General features: G+C 34.5%; 1 protein-coding gene across 1 annotated transcript in view; it reads right to left on the reverse strand.

The window, feature by feature from the left end:
• Positions 1 to 16,456, reverse strand: part of lrp1ba (low density lipoprotein receptor-related protein 1Ba) — a 283,055-nt gene that overhangs the window by 19,756 nt on the left and 246,843 nt on the right. Inside the window, exons 70-81 of the mRNA XM_016574938.1 lie at positions 15,814 to 15,923; positions 13,676 to 13,808; positions 9,501 to 9,623; positions 8,001 to 8,123; positions 7,782 to 7,922; positions 7,541 to 7,675; positions 5,808 to 5,927; positions 4,714 to 4,955; positions 4,320 to 4,543; positions 4,141 to 4,247; positions 3,052 to 3,168; positions 965 to 1,138 (exon numbers count right to left, since the gene is read on the reverse strand). Of these exons, the coding sequence (XP_016430424.1) occupies positions 965 to 1,138; positions 3,052 to 3,168; positions 4,141 to 4,247; positions 4,320 to 4,543; positions 4,714 to 4,955; positions 5,808 to 5,927; positions 7,541 to 7,675; positions 7,782 to 7,922; positions 8,001 to 8,123; positions 9,501 to 9,623; positions 13,676 to 13,808; positions 15,814 to 15,923 (1,749 nt within the window). The remainder of the gene's footprint in view (positions 1 to 964; positions 1,139 to 3,051; positions 3,169 to 4,140; positions 4,248 to 4,319; positions 4,544 to 4,713; positions 4,956 to 5,807; positions 5,928 to 7,540; positions 7,676 to 7,781; positions 7,923 to 8,000; positions 8,124 to 9,500; positions 9,624 to 13,675; positions 13,809 to 15,813; positions 15,924 to 16,456) is intronic.

Here is a 16,456-nt window from a genome sequence, read left to right on the forward strand (position 1 = left end):
TAGAAACACACACACACACACACACACACACACACACACATATATATATATATATATATATATATATATGTGTGTGTGTGTGTGTGTGTGTGTGTGTGTGTGTTTCTATATAAATGTTAGGGTTATCAATAATTTGTGGAAAAAAATATATAAAAAACATTTCATAATTATTTATATTTATTTAGTTTCTATATAAAAACATATGCAATATAACAAGTACTAATACATATTAACAATATTAAATTTTTACATTTAGCAGTAGTTTTATTGTTATATAAATATTAAATATATATTTATATAACAATAAAAGCACTAAAATATTCAAATATGAAACATTAAAAGGATTACAAAGGTTTTTATGTATTTATTTTTATTGTGTGCTAACAAATTGTGCAAAATAAGACTAGAGACATGTATTCAGAATATAAGTAGAGCCAAATTTTGATTTCATGACTTCAAAACATTGGAGACTCCATGTTTCCAATTGCTTTTCTGCAATTCTAACAAAATACAACATTTCATCCATCTGATTAGAGACGGTAATTGCATAATAAACACATTTGACAGTAATATGTGATATGTCCAGTAATATGTCCAATCAGATTTCAACAATTCAAACATGAAATTAAACTCTGACTACTGCCAAGAAATCTCACGCTGGAACGGTCCTCGGGAAGATGCACAACCATGATGGCTTTAAAGGAACATTTGATCAAAAAATGTAACTTCTGTCATCATTTATTCACTCTAATGTCCTTCCAAACATGTAGTTGTTGTTTTTTTTTTTACATTTCTGCTTATTAAACCTTTTCATCTTAATGGAAAACAGAAACTTAGTTTGTATTTTTCAAGGAAAAACAAAGTCATAAGGTTTTGGAATGACATGAGGGTGAGTAGATGATGACAGAAGTCTCATTTGTGAGTGAACTAACCCTTCAAATCATCCTTGCCGATTGAGACTCACCCTCCTGTTGTTTGTACCGATGGAAGACCAAGATGCTGGACACTCTCTCCATACCCAGACTGAGCTTTTCGGCGGGCAGCTTCCCATATTTATGAACCCTGAAGACGTCGTGTTTCATGCCGACCCCGTAGATGTAGTCCTCAAACAGGTCGATTCGGAAGGGTTGAGAAATTCCTGTAACAAAACCAAATAAGACAAATAAGACTAGTTCCTGTGAATATAGTCTCAGCCTCAGACGTCACGCCCACGGACTGTTGGCTGAACGTCTGATGCATACGGCGCACAAAATCGGAAACACTTCAGGAGTTTCGAAGTCGTCATCGGATTGGTTGAAATATACAGGATTTCCGGGAGACGTGTGTGTGGCGTTCTTTAGCGTTCCGCCTGGAAACCAAGATGCCGTGATGATGTGTTTACAACTGTGCCGATGAGTGCTTATCAGGATCAAATAAACGTTGGATTTTCAAAAGTATGTGAAATATGTAAAGTTCGCAGCATAGACTCTTTTAAATACGTCCAAGAGTTTTACACACCGGTCTGTTATTGTGGGGATATTTCCACACCCCTAAACATGACACGGCACAAAACGAAACCTGATTGGTTGCTTTAACTGTCAGTCATATGTCTGCAGGTAAGCGCAGCTGTACCCCGAGTGAGCCGAGAAGAGAGCTTATCTGATGATCTTGAGACATATGCTTCCTTCAAGTTTCCTCGAGGGACAGAAAACACAAAATGCTGTAAAAGTTAGCACACCGTTATCTTTGTGTCTCTGGAACATCTGTGTCGGTGTGCATTCTTATTGTTATCAGACTGAGGAGCCAACTTTCATCCGAGCATGTGGACATTATTGTTTTTCCTCAAAATGAACATGTGAAACAATATAAACAAAATAAACAATAGGCTGACCCGAGTTGGCCTAATGGTTAGAGAGTCGGACTCGTAACCCGAAGGTCATGGGTTCGAGTCTCGGTACCGGCAGGAATTGTAGGTGGGGGGAGTGAATGACCAGCGCTCTCTTCCACCCTCAATACCACGACTGAGGTGAGACCCTTGAACCCCCAACTGCTACTACTGTGTGTGTACACAAATTCCTAGCTTGGGACACCATTCTTGGCCACACATCACATCACTTATATATATATATATATATATATATATATACATATACATACATACATACATACATATTTATATTTGTTTACACACATTTTTAACTAAAAGAAAACCTTGAGATATAACGTAATGTTGTTGTAGAACATTAAAAATGTGATTATTAAAAAATAACGTCTTTCTTGTTAAACATCATTTAAATAACCAAATATTATTATTTTTTTTTTTAATGAGCCCAAATATTCAAATACAATATTTTTGAAAAATGTCTATCCCTATAGTCCAGTTGTGTTGATTGTCTCAAGGATGAAGCTGTTGCAAAATCAGGCACTTCCTATTAAGTTGGCTTAGAAAGTAGCTGTCTATGTCGGCAGCAGACATTTAACTAGGTTTTGCAAGAGCTTTGGATTCAAATTCATCCTCAACTCAACTTTGATGCTTTCCCAAAAATAGCATTTTTCCAATCACAGTCTGAGAGGCAATAGAAATGGAAATCTGGTGAGTTTATATAAACTACACTAAGCTTAGCTTTTGCAGCTCTTCAAATGTTGGAATCAATGGTTGGCCTGAGCTGAAGATGTTTGGGTGGGTGTGTTTTCTTTTTTTTTCCCATGATAAAAAAATTGGAGGTTGATTCTGAATATTGTACAATTTCCAACACATGCAAACTCACCATCATGACCGCCAGCAGCCACCAGAGAATCAGACCCATCGAAACGCACGCTCCCGATCTGAGACAGCTCAGAGTCTGACCAGTACAGCCGCTGGTTGTAATAATCAATTGCAAGTCCTGAAAAGATATAGACAATTATATTATACAATTTTATTACAATACAATACAATACAATTATATTATATTAATATTTGGATAAAAGCATCTGATAAATGACTAAATGTATATGTAAATTTTAAAAAAAAGATAAATAACTGGAGGCAGATTCTGAATATTGTACAATTTCCAACAAATGCAAACTCACCATCTCGACTGCTAGCAGCCACCAGCGAATCAGAGCCATCGAAACGCACACTTCCGATCTGAGACAGCTCAGAGTCTGACCAGTACAGCCGCTGGTTGTAATAATCAATTGCAAGTCCTGAAAAGATATAGACAATTATATTATACAATTTTATTACAATACAATACAATACAATTATATTATATTAATATTTTAAATATATAATTAATACAAATATAAAACAATAAAACATTAATTATTTAATAAATAAATATATAAATGTATATATATATATATATATATATATATGATATATATATATATATATGTGTGTGTGTGTGTGTGTGTGTGTGTGTGTGTAAGGGCTGTCGCGATTCATTGATTCAATTCAACTACTCAATTGCATTTTGCCTGCGTCAAGTAATCGGCAAATTGCCGGAAATGGTGCATTTCACAGATGAGAATCCATGAAAATCATTATTAGACCGTCTTCCAAGGCTGCGTGATAAATTAAACTCATTAAAAAATCATAATAAAGCATAATGCTATAGTGAATTCACAAACGCTATGATTCAATTAAATAAATATATGCAATGCCGGTTTAATATGTGCGCTTTAATTATTTACATGCATGTAGGTTACATACATACGTGCACCTCAGAGCGGCTCCGTTCACAGTAAATGCTGCTCCACACAAACTGTTATCATTTACATGCGTGGAGCGTCTCAAACTCCATCTCTGCATATTGCTGTGAGTTTGGGTGTATTATAACATTAATCTGGGAACGTAACGTGAACCATTTCATCAGATTTGTAAGGTAAATCATTTATAAACCTATGCAAACACAGGAGCCCCGCGACTTTTATTAACAAAATGGCTTAGATACTGGATCACTGCATTATATTCCTCAGCAATGAGGAGGTAAAATCTCTGTTTAAGTAACTAAACTCACAACGTCATTGTTTGTAGAGAGAGACGCACAGACGCAGGTAATTCACACACACAACTGTCATCTTTCTCTCTTTCTCTCTCTCGAACAAACGACTGATAATTAATTCAAATAAATGTTATGATTCATTCAAATAAATGTGATCTGACTGGCATCTCACCCGTCGGTCTACGCAAGTTCCTCTCCAACAAAATGCGACGCAAGGACCCATCCATGGCGGCCTCTTCAATGTGAGAGTGGTCACCAATCACAGTCCAGTACATCATCCTAAAGAACGATGGAGAACATTATACACTTGTTGCCTGACGTAACAGTCAGGCCTCAAAATTGGACACTTACCCTCGTACAGGGTTAACGGTAATAGCGAAAGGTTCCCCGTCAATGTCTGTGATGAGCCGGGTGCAGTTGGGACCCCCCAGCTGTCCCACATTAATCGAATAGCGAAGTCTGCGCCAGTGTGCCGTGTAGTAGCTGAACCAGTGCATCCGGGAGTGATCCGTCCAGTACAGGTTCCCTGTCACCCAATCGGCCGAGATGTCCCTGGGCCTCCGGAAGTCTGGACACTGCAAATATAGAGCGTAGTGAAATTTCAAAACCACCTTAGGTATGTTACCATGCTAGTTTCTGAGGTTTCATGAGGAAAATATCAAATAGAATTTGAAAGAAGTATTAAAAAGTTAGAGGTTTAATGTAACAGAACTGCTGAAATCTGTATTAATGGTTATTGACTTACTATGACTCCACTGTTTGACGTGACTGGACTCCTGTCCTGGAGGTCTTTGTAAAATATTCCCCCGGGGTTAAATTGAGTGGCCCACACAAACTTGTGATGGTGAAATAGCGCATCCATGCCGATGATGCGAGCGCTGTCAGAGATTCGGGCCAGCTGAGTATGTCCATGAGACTGGTTGTAAGGATACACAAAACTGCGGATTTCTGTGTCGTTGGCCACATAGAGGACCTGATCTTCTGGTCCTGACCACAGGGATACATGTGTGAAACAAAATAAACAAAACAAACAAATAAATCAAATCAAATCAAAGCAAAAAGAAAATAATAAGACAAACAAATAACCAATACAAATAAATAAGCAAACAAATAAAGCAAATAATGAACAAAACAAAAAGACCACATCAAAACAGAAAAAGAAAGTAAAAAATAGATAAAACAAAAAAGTGAAACAAAACAAAACATGAGAAAACAAAGAAAAACCCATAACACCATGCAAACAAAAAACAAAACAAAGCAAAATATTAAAAGACAAAATAAAATAAAACAAAAAAAAAGAGAAAAGAAAAACAAAACAGTAAAAAGAAAGCCAAACCACCACAAACAAAATAAAAGAATAAACAAAACCAAAGACCAAATCAAAATACAGAGCAAAAAAAAAGCAAAACAAAACCAAAACATCACAAAAAAAAAAAAAAAAAAATTAAAATGAACAAAGCCAAAAGCAAAACAAATCAAAATAAAAAATAAAACAAGCCAAAAACAGAAATATATATATAAATCAAACAAAAAGTAAAACAAAACAATAAATTAATTAATTAATAAGCAAAAAAAACAAAAAAAAAACAAATAAAAATAAAAAAACATAACCAAAAAAAAAAAAGGAGAAAAAAAAAGCAAAACAGATGTCTTTAATCATTGATGTTCAAACAATGACTCGAGAAAACCAAATCAAACGTTAGCTTGAAACCTGAAGTGTTTTGCATCAGGGCAAGCAACTAAAATCAGCCTAAAACTGTTTACTTCTATAAAAATGTAACAGAATGCCAGAAAACCAAATCAGTTTGATGTATATTTGTATTAAACAATATCTTTTACCCTTTGTGATGCATTCCCCATCGATCTCCTTGAAGTTTCGGTCACAAGTGCACTTGTACGAGCCCTTGGTGTTGGTGCAATACTGCGAGCAGCTTCCGAACCGCAGACACTCGTTCACCTCTGAGGAAAGAGAGGAACACATCCATCCATCAGCCTCTCCCACACACTCTCCAGTGTCATTTTTAACAAGTGCTGCAGGGATGACACTCTGTTTGGGATTTCAGCTGAATCTCTGCTATCTGCGTTCAGCGCCTGCTGCTTACTGGGCTTCTTGTTATTCTCAGTGAGATGACCCTGAAGCGACCGCTGACATACCTCCAACAGTTTAATGCCAGCGCTGGAACTGAATACAAAGAGACTTTTGCATTGTGGGCTTTGTACAAAAGACAAGCAACCACTGGGATGTGCTAGGGGCAAGTATTTGCATTGTGTCTTTGCGTTATATCACAAAATACCAAACCAAATGTCATTTATTTTAATGAAAAATAGCACCGGTTCATGTTTCAAGCTCAGTATTTCACCAAAAGTATTTGGTTATAAATAATAAAACAATAGATATGTAAGGTTTTTACAGAATTATTTATTATATCACGAATCAGCTCTTGCTCAGAACTGAAGTGGAAACGTCCAACACTTGATAAATCTTTGAATCATGTCTGAGAACCTTGTTGACAAAAAGAAAAATTGACCCATTATAAATCACTTCAAACTTCCAAATGTTCTGCATGCTACAATATACTGCAGAATCCAATTGAAAATCTCTTGAGCCACAGAGCTACACAGAATTCATCTTTAAAAGACAGCTATTCATGTTGATGTACCTTGTTCCGTTTAATCTATAACAGTAATTCTCAAACCTCCCAAGACAAGAAAATACAGCATATTACCAGGACTAAAATGTAACTACATGAACTAAAATTCTAATTTCGCACCATTAAAGGCAGGGTATGTGATTTTTCAAAAACACTTTAAAAAACTGATTCGGGCCGAATAGCAAAACAAACTTGTAGCCAATCAGCAATAAGGGGCGTGTCAACTCGTGATGTGGAGGAGAGAGCTTTCAGTGCATGGGACGGACATTAGCAGAGCCGAGCGACAGAAAGATAGAGATGGCGGATAAAAAACAAAAGAGGAAAACGTCTGCGGAACGATAAGGCAAGAAGTAGGACCCGTGTAAATATCGGATCAGCTTTCCAGCGCTGGAGAGAACTCAAGGAGCGGAGGCCTGCGATCGGACGCCGAGGTTGCTTTGTTTCTTCTCAATAGGTGAGTAACACCGTGTCTACAACAACTAAAGTCTGCCTACACTGGACGCGATCAAACGACCGTTGAAAACCATTTGAAATGTGTGTCAGCACGTCATAAATAGAACCCGGCAGCAGTTTTCTGTCGGGGATTTGTTGCGCCGCTCATGTCTGTAGTCACGGTGTAACATTGCTTTTGCTTTGTTTCACAAAACTAATCCTTGCCTGGGTTGCGTACGTATATGTGGGGCGGAGCTATCAAAATAGGGGCAAGACCCTTTTGGGGTAGGGGCGTGTTTGTTTTGGTGATTTCAATTATCAACATTGGCTACCAGAAATCGCTTACTCTGCCTTTAATACTAAATATTTAATATATAACCTTAGCATTGTTGTAAATCATCAGATTTTAATTTTTTTTTTTGCAAGTTTCTTTTTCTGACAGAGAGAAGAAATTGTCATCTTGGTGTTTTTTTTGTAAAAATTCTGTACCTTCACATTGTTTGTTCTTCTGGTTCCTCTGAAATCCGACTTTGCATTGGCAGACTGAGGGTGTATTTGTATGGTTGCAGAAAGCGTCGTCTCCGCACAAGTCGGCCAGTTCTCTACACGCACCATCTACAGAATCTGTGACCCACAGGGTACAAAATGAGACACTGTAAAGATTTTACTCCACAAAATACAGAAACGGAACATGCAAAGGATAAAGGATTACAGAAGGAAGTACACTTACATGCCTTGCAGTCGCGCTCATCCGATCCGCCGTCTTCGCAATCGTCAAAGAAGTCGCACTGCAGCTCAGTCGGGATGCAGCGGTGATTGGCACAGGAGAATTCAGACTTCCCGCATGGCCTCGGCCTTTTGACCACATCCGCTAGAGAAAAGAAAGAAAGAGGGATGGTTTAGAGAAAAAAAAGACCAAAAAAAAAAAGAATTGAAGTTCTCAACTCACCACAGTCAACTTCGTCTGAATTGTCGCCACAGTCATTCACTCCGTTGCAGATTTGTTCGGTCCGCAGACATACTCTGGCATTCCTGCAGCGGAACGGTCTGTTTGGAGGACATGGCAACTTTCCTATAGGCCGAAACACACACACACACACGCACAGTAATCATAACCAACGTTTTTCTTTACAGAAGTTATCTTCTGCCTTTTTGTGGTTTATATCGTTTCAAATGTTGGTAAAGTGTTTGAAAAGTGCTCCAAGAGCAATTTTTCAGAAATTTTACTGCCAGGCCTACAGCGAAAACAATTTTCAGAGAAGAAAATCACTGTTTAGTGCAGTTCAGGTGTTCAGTGTCAGGTTTAATAATGTGGGTTCAGGATGGTCAATGTGTCCTGTATTGATTTTCTGCCTTTTTTTTTGGTGAGGTCATTCTCACATGACCTTATAAATGTGATCCACTTCAAACCAGACACTGACACTCCTAAAGTAAACACTCGAACCTGGCATGCTCAATATAATATTAGCAACAAATTTCATAAGAAATGTATCATTTCATATTTAAATGATATTATTATGAAATAAGAAAAGCTTTCAGAAATTATTTTACGATTCAAGAGGACATCTAGTACCCTATGAAAAAATGAAGTAAATTATTTTTTGATAAATTAAATATACTGTATATATATATATATGTATATGTGTGTGTGATATATGCATGTATGTATTTATTTATTTAATGAATTAATGACTGAATGAGTAAATACATTTTTATGTGACGTCAGTAGAAAAAGAGTTGTATGTGGAATTTAAATAAATAAATAACCAAAGCAAAACAAATATTAAGTTAAAAACAACACATAAAAGCCAAACATAAAGAAAACTAAAATGTTAAACCAGACAAAATAAAAACAAACCAAAACCAAACTGAACAATGAACCAAAAGACATACACAAAAAATGAACACAACTGAAAAACTAAACCAAACCAACCACACAAACAAACAAACAATAAATATATAATTATATAATAAATATTATATAATAATAAATATAAAAAAGAAAAATATAATAAATATTTATAATTAAATAAAAAACGATGATTTCAGTGGCAAAAGTGTCACGTTAAAAATAAATATAATAATATTAACATATAAACCTTTTTTAATAATTAAATAAATTATATTTACTTTAATGAATGAGTGAATTAATAAATACATTTTTATGTGACTTCAGTGGGCAAACAATTGTACGTGGGGAAAAACAGAAGTTTTAAGATGTTAAGTATAAATATTTTAAAAAGTAATTACAATAAATAAAACAACTGAAACAAAACAAAAATAAATATGTAAATAAATCAAAACTAAAACAAAGTGCACACCAAAAAACAAAACAAAACAAAAATAACATCAAAGCACATTAACAAACAATAAACAAATTAAATACGTTTTTATACAGTGTGACTTCAGTGGAAAATAATCATACCAAGCTAACTAGCCATAAACGTACCGCACATGTTTGAATCTTCATCAGAGTTGTCTCCGCAGTCATCCTCACCATCACACAGCCAGACCAGCAGCTTACACAGCGTGTTGTTGCAAACAAACTCGTCTGCACGGCACGCCAACGACCCTGCAAACAAAAGATTTGACTTACTACATTTCAACGCCACAACACACGTACAAAATTAACAAGTTCAACAAATCACCATGTTACAAACAGTATTCAGATGATGATGTTGTTTGGGTGTTGCAGTTTTATGGACATTTGATTTTTCATTCTGCTAATTTTATGTAAGAGTTTAATATATGCAATAATTCTCACTTCAAAGAACATGAGATCTGGGCTCTTGCTGTTTCAAAAAAGTAACGGGACACTAATTTGCACCTTTTTCAGGGAAAGTTTTTGAACATATAATTACATGACTTGTGAAAGGATTTGAATTTATTGAACTGTATCTTATCTGCAACCTTGAGCATTTTGATGTTTTTAAAATAAATATGAATTTAATCTTTAATTAACTATTTGAATGCGTTCACGTTATTTTCACATGGATATAAAAAAAATATATTCATTTGGCTTGTATCGGGAGCAGTTTGTGCATTCATATAGATTTCTATAAGACATCTAACCATTCATGTTATTTGTAAAGATTTATTTCAAAGCGATTTTTGTTGCTTAAATAAATAAATAAACCCCAGCTGGCATTGAGATGCTTTTAATCACCATCAGCTGAAAAGACACTTTTACTTCCTTTAACAACAAGCGACAAAACATTCTATAAACCCTGATGATGAAATTTATGGAGCCTATTTAGTTCCTCAGGTACAGTGAAGCACAAGCATTACAGAGATTGTCAAAGCAAAAGCATCAGCCGGGGAAAATAAGAATGATTTTAACCTATAAAATGACCTGAGATGTGTTTTTGTGGTGGCTTTTACAGGCCTAAGTTTGGATCCGAGTTCAGAAAGCATGTTTTCTACCAGCTTAAAGAGGCTGTTAGACTAAGAGCATTGCTTTTTTTGAAAATGCATCCTGCTTTTCTTACCCTGATCCCCTTTTCTTTGTCGTCAGGTCTGAGCGAGAGAATTTTCTAGCAGGTGTTTGACAGAAATGGACATTAATATCACAAAGTTTCCCTGAATAAAAGACGACGCTCTGATGCTGGACCAAAACACGGCGGAAGGGTGCAAACGCAACACTCACAAATGACCGCACTTAAAATCAAAGTTAAACTGCACTTTAAACTTGTTTAAAAAAACATTTTTTTTTTTTTTTTTTAAAGCAATGTCATTAAAGATTTTTTTAACAGTTTCAGATTTTTATATTATGTTTCTCGAGGTTTTGATTTTCGATTTCATGACCCCTTTAAGAACCATCACTAAAAAAAAAATGGTATTATTATATAATCTTACCTATAAGAGTGATAGTATTTACCATCAAATACACTTCTGTTCAAAATGTTTTTAAGTCTCTCATGACTTCTTTAATAGTTTATATATATTGAATTAAAACATTAACAACAGCTTAAGTAATAAAAAATGTTTTCGTACCAATATATATTAGTATGAAACACTATATATAATGTTCTATTTTTATTTTATATTTGTTGTTTTTAATTGTAACCTGTTGTTAATGTCTTAATTGAACATCTAAAATTGAAATCTTTAGAGACAGTTTTCCCAACATCAACGATTTGACAGCTAATACATATTTATATCTTTGGGATGCAAGGACTTTTTTATTGCATAAAATGGAAAATGTGTTTCTAGGTCAAAGTGACTCAAAATAACAGAAAACATTTTTTTTTTTTTTTTTTTTAAAGCAATGTCATTAATGAAAGGAAATTAAATTACTAAAATTGTCTCTCATTTAGGCTTTTTATGCCCTACACTACGAAAATAATTACATGTGGGGAGGAAATCTAGACAAATCAATACAATTTTAAATAAATTAATTAAATCAAATGAATGAACTAATATAATTTAAATTATAATAAATATTTAAATTTGTTTTGGCTTTTTTCACTTTATTCCCTACACAACAAAAATAAAGAACAACAAAGATTTATGTGGATAATAATAAACACTGATTGATTGATTGATTGATATTTTATGTAATAACAACATCAAACTCAACTAAAAACTAATCCAAAAGCTATTTTAGCACAGGTTTTAGTGGACTTTGAAGATTGGTTGTTTTGTAAGCAACTATGTAACAATGCCCTAGCAGCCTCAGCATAATAAAATAAAAAAATTAAAAAACCACTCATAGCAACTGCATAGAATCACCCTGGCAACCAGGACAAACACCTTTGCATTAATATTCCGAATTTTACCACTCACTTTATCTTTCGAAATTATACAAATCTGGTTAACTAAGCTTGTTTTGAACACAATGTGTAATATTTAATTTAGATTAATATATTTATTTAAATCCATTATTTATTGCAACTTTCCAGAACTTTCCAGATCTACTCGAGCGATAAAACTGAAACGGCATCACCGTCGAGACTGAGTAACTCGACAAAGATCAAAGACGTCCAATTCTGGAAAAACACCAGGAAGTCCAAAAATAATTCCAGTCAATACTCATCCACTGACAACACAACTCTGAAGAGACATCTTATGACATTTCATATAACCACAATGACTTTTAAGAGTTATAAAATTGCAAATAAATAAATAAGGTGTTTGGAAACAGGACTTCATCTTTGATGCAAACACTTCTAAAGAGCCGCAGGTGTATGGCGGCTGGCGTTGTCTTCACAACAATATCAACAGCCGCAATTTTTCAAAACACTGCAATTAGGCCTTTCATGTACTCGCTTGTCAGATATCAAGTGGCAACACGGAACCTTTCATCCTCGCCAATTTTCACAAATATTGGGGAAATGACTTCTCTCGTGAGGCTGGGGATTTTTTCCGCGCTGTGCCGCACACGGCTCGGCTGATCCACAGTAATGTATTCTTGTGATGTTCATGTTTGTGAAAATCCCTCAAATCTGTCACGGGTTGAAACTGAAATTTAAAGGCACTGGCATAAATACGACAGCCTGTCGCACACGTTTGTCACTCTGGCTCGTACGCCACAGAATTAGGGTTTGACGGCTGATGTAACAGTTACATTTAGTTAACATACTATTTATGTAATATTTGGTACTTGCAAACACAGAATGCTTAAACAACCATATTCAGGTCTGTAGTAAAGATAACATGCAGGAAACATTTCAGAAATAAAAAAAATACTTCATTTCATTTTATTAGTTTAGTAAATGCTAATGACTTTAGGGTTTTCAGAGCACTATTTGTACTATGAGTAAATTATTGTATTCTTTTGGTATAGAAAAAGTTATAAATATGTACACATTTATAACAACAACAACACAAATAATAATAATCAACAAATATGCCACCACTACTACTACTAATTATTATTATTATTATTATAAGTAACTGAAAGGTTAGTTATAAATGAACGCTCAAAGTATGAAAAATAATACATAAATAAGTAACTATATTATTTACATTATATATATATATATATATATGATTTTTTAAATATTTATTTTGACTTTGAATATGTTTAAGTAACTGAAAGGTTAGTTGTACCTATGTACGCTCAAATATAATTTGAAAAATTATTATTCCATAAATTTTTTTATAATAATAAAATATTTGTTAAATAATTAACTAGCTGAAAGTTTAGTTATAACTGCACACAATAAATTATGAGTGTACAGTTAAAACATTTTTATTATTGTTGTTGTTATAAATAATGATTTATTATTAATTGCATTGTAGATAATATTATTGATTTTACATAGATTATATTTATTGAAAAATTAGGCATAGCAGTGTACACTAAAATGTATTATTATTAATAAATAAATAATAACAACAACAATTAATGATCAACATCATCATCATCATCATCATAACCATCATCTTCCACACAATTTAAGTTTGAGACAAACAACATAGCTCAAGTGAACACATCCCAGTTAACTACTAGCTAAAAGCATGTTAAATATAACTTACTGAACGTTAAACACTAACAAATCTTTCCCTTCACTCAAAAATGCATAAAATAGAACTTAATTTCAACATTTACTTTCTTGATCCCATGCAAAGCATGCTGGGAAGTAAAAACTCATCGCCCAGTAACAGATTTCGGAGCGTTACCCTGGTCACAGCTGTCCTCGTCACTTTGATCCAGGCAGTCAAAGACTCGGTCGCACCTCCAGCGAGCGGGAACACAGCGTGCCCGATTACGACACAGGAACTCGTCCTCCTTACACTCCCGGATACAGTCCACCTGCTCACACACACACACGGTACGATTTGATTTCAATAACGCAACTGAATGATTGGTTGAATAAAGAGGTATGTCCTCATTAGCAGTGACCTTTGACCTTTTTTTTTTACAGCTGAAATTGCTTTTTATATATAATGGAAGAAATGCGGCCTTGGCTCTCCAGGGGCCCTTGAAAAAGAGGTCTGTTTTAATGGGCCTTATTAGGACAGGCAAACTCGTTTGAACTGTTGACACTGCATTATGAGTGAGGGTTTAATTAAAGCAAAGTCCCTCGAGAAAACAGAGCGCAGTCTTGAGGAACCCACCTGCTGTTATCAAGAGACAACGGCGTTATACTGTAAAACGCTGCATCAGAATTAAACAGGGATAGTTCACCCTGTTGTATTGATGAAAACAGGCGAAAAACTCTACAAAATATCTTATTGGGTTGAACAAAGTCATTTGAGTTTGGGTGAGTAATGAGGGTGAATAAATGATAAAAATGTGAATTTTTACTATAAATTGTATTAATTTAATGTATTATTATTATTATCATGATTATTATTATTATTATTAATGTCATTAATATTTTTCAGGTTAGTTGTAACTGTGTACACTCCAAAAAGATCAGAAAAAGTATTATTAATTAAAAATAATTAACATTAATTAACTAACTGAAAGTTCATTTATAATTGTTTAGACAAAAAAACAAAATAAAAATTATTATAAATGGTGACATTTTACATTTTATCATATAAATAATATTTATTAAATACATAACAGAAAAGTTAGTTATAACTACTTTCAAACATTTGAATGGTTTTAATAGTATTAATTATAATAATAATTATAATAATAACAACAACAACAACGATAATAATAATAATAATAATATGAATTATTTTAATTGTATCATATAAATTATATTTATTAATTAATTATCTAACTGAAAAGTTAGTTATAACTGTATTCAAAAATAATTTGAAAAATATTATAAATAATGACACGTACTATTTTTCAATTTGTTATTTAAATATATTTATTAAATAATTAACAGCAGGTTAGTTATAACAGTATACACTCAAAAGTAATACTAATACTACTACAGTACTACTGCTACTAATAATAATAATATCCACACAGTTTTAACCACAATATAAAACAGGTCTTTTTTTGGAATGTGAAAGTTTTGAACCCCATTGACTTCCACTATATTGATAAAAACAGCTGAAAAATTCTTCTTCAAAAAAAAATAATAATTATATATACATATATATATATACAGTGGGTACGGAAAGTATTCAGACCCCCTTAAATTTTTCACTCTTTGTTATATTGCAGCCATTTGCTAAAATCATTTAAGTTAATTTTTTTTCCTCATTAATGTACACACAGCACCCCATATTGACAGAAAAACACAGAATTGTTGACATTTTTGCAGATTTATTAAAAAAGAAAAACTGAAATATCACATGGTCACAGTATTCAGACCCTTTGCTCAGTATTTAGTAGAACCACCCTTTTGATCTAATACAGCCATGAGTCTTTTTGGGAAAGATCCAACAAGTTTTTCACACCTGGATTTGGGGATCCTCCGCCATTCCTCCTTGCAGATCCTCTCCAGTTCTGCCAGGTTGGATGGTAAACGTTGGTGGACAGCCATTTTTAGGTCTCTCCACAGATGCTCCTTTGGGTTTAAGTCAGGGCTCTGGCTGGGCCATTCAAGAACAGTCACAGAGTTGTTGTGAAGCCACTCCTTCGTTATTTTAGCTGTGTGCTTAGGGTCATTGTCTTGTTGGAAGGTAAACCTTCGGCCCAGTCTGAGGTCCTGAACACTCTGGAGAAGGTTTTCGTCCAGGATATCCCTGTACTTGTTTGGAATGTCATGACGGTGAGTAAACGGCAACATTTTTCATTTTCGCATGAACTATTCCTTTAAAAGTACTTGAAAGTATATAAATTCTATAGTAAACACTTTATTGTAATCAACAAATGCATTTTTTTCCTGTGTATGTACCCAACCGACCTCATCAGATCCATCTGAACAGTCGTTTTGTCCGTCACAGCGCTGGCCAGCCGACACACAGCCTCCTCCAACACAAACATACTCATTCTGAGCACATGACGTAGGCCGAGCTGCACAGACACAAGGAAATCACAAATTAAAGTCTCACAAGAATTCTTCTGTCAAAGAATCCTCTCATATACTATAATAAGACAAGTCAATCTACATGTCCCGGGACACTCTGTTCCTTGAAAGAATCCGTATCACACACACGTGACTCCCTGCTGTAGATCGGCTCAGTCTGAAATAAACGGAGCTGCAGTTTCAGTCAGCGAGAGGTTGTGAGAGATTTCTGGCTGCACTTTTTGAAGTGTTTTCAGCCACATTAATATTAATCGTAGGGTAAAATTCCCCAGACTAGCCTTGAGTTACAGGGAAGGAGCAAAAAAATGGAAAGGGAGTGTGAGAGCTTTCTGAATGCATCTCCACGATCAGAATAATTCACTGGTCGTTTGCAAGCGTGGATGGACTCAGGCACCCAGTGCACAGCACACAACACTGAAATATTCAAGACGAGGGCCAAGAAAGACAGGAGGGAGACCTCAACTTAAGGAGAAGCACTTCAAGTCTCTTGGGGTTAAAGTAACAGATGAAGCTGAGGTTC

The sequence above is a fragment of the Sinocyclocheilus rhinocerous genome, unplaced genomic scaffold (genome assembly GCF_001515625.1).
Source record: "Sinocyclocheilus rhinocerous isolate Xijiao unplaced genomic scaffold, SAMN03320098_v1.1 scaffold2578, whole genome shotgun sequence".
Taxonomy (NCBI): Eukaryota; Metazoa; Chordata; class Actinopteri; order Cypriniformes; family Cyprinidae; genus Sinocyclocheilus; species Sinocyclocheilus rhinocerous.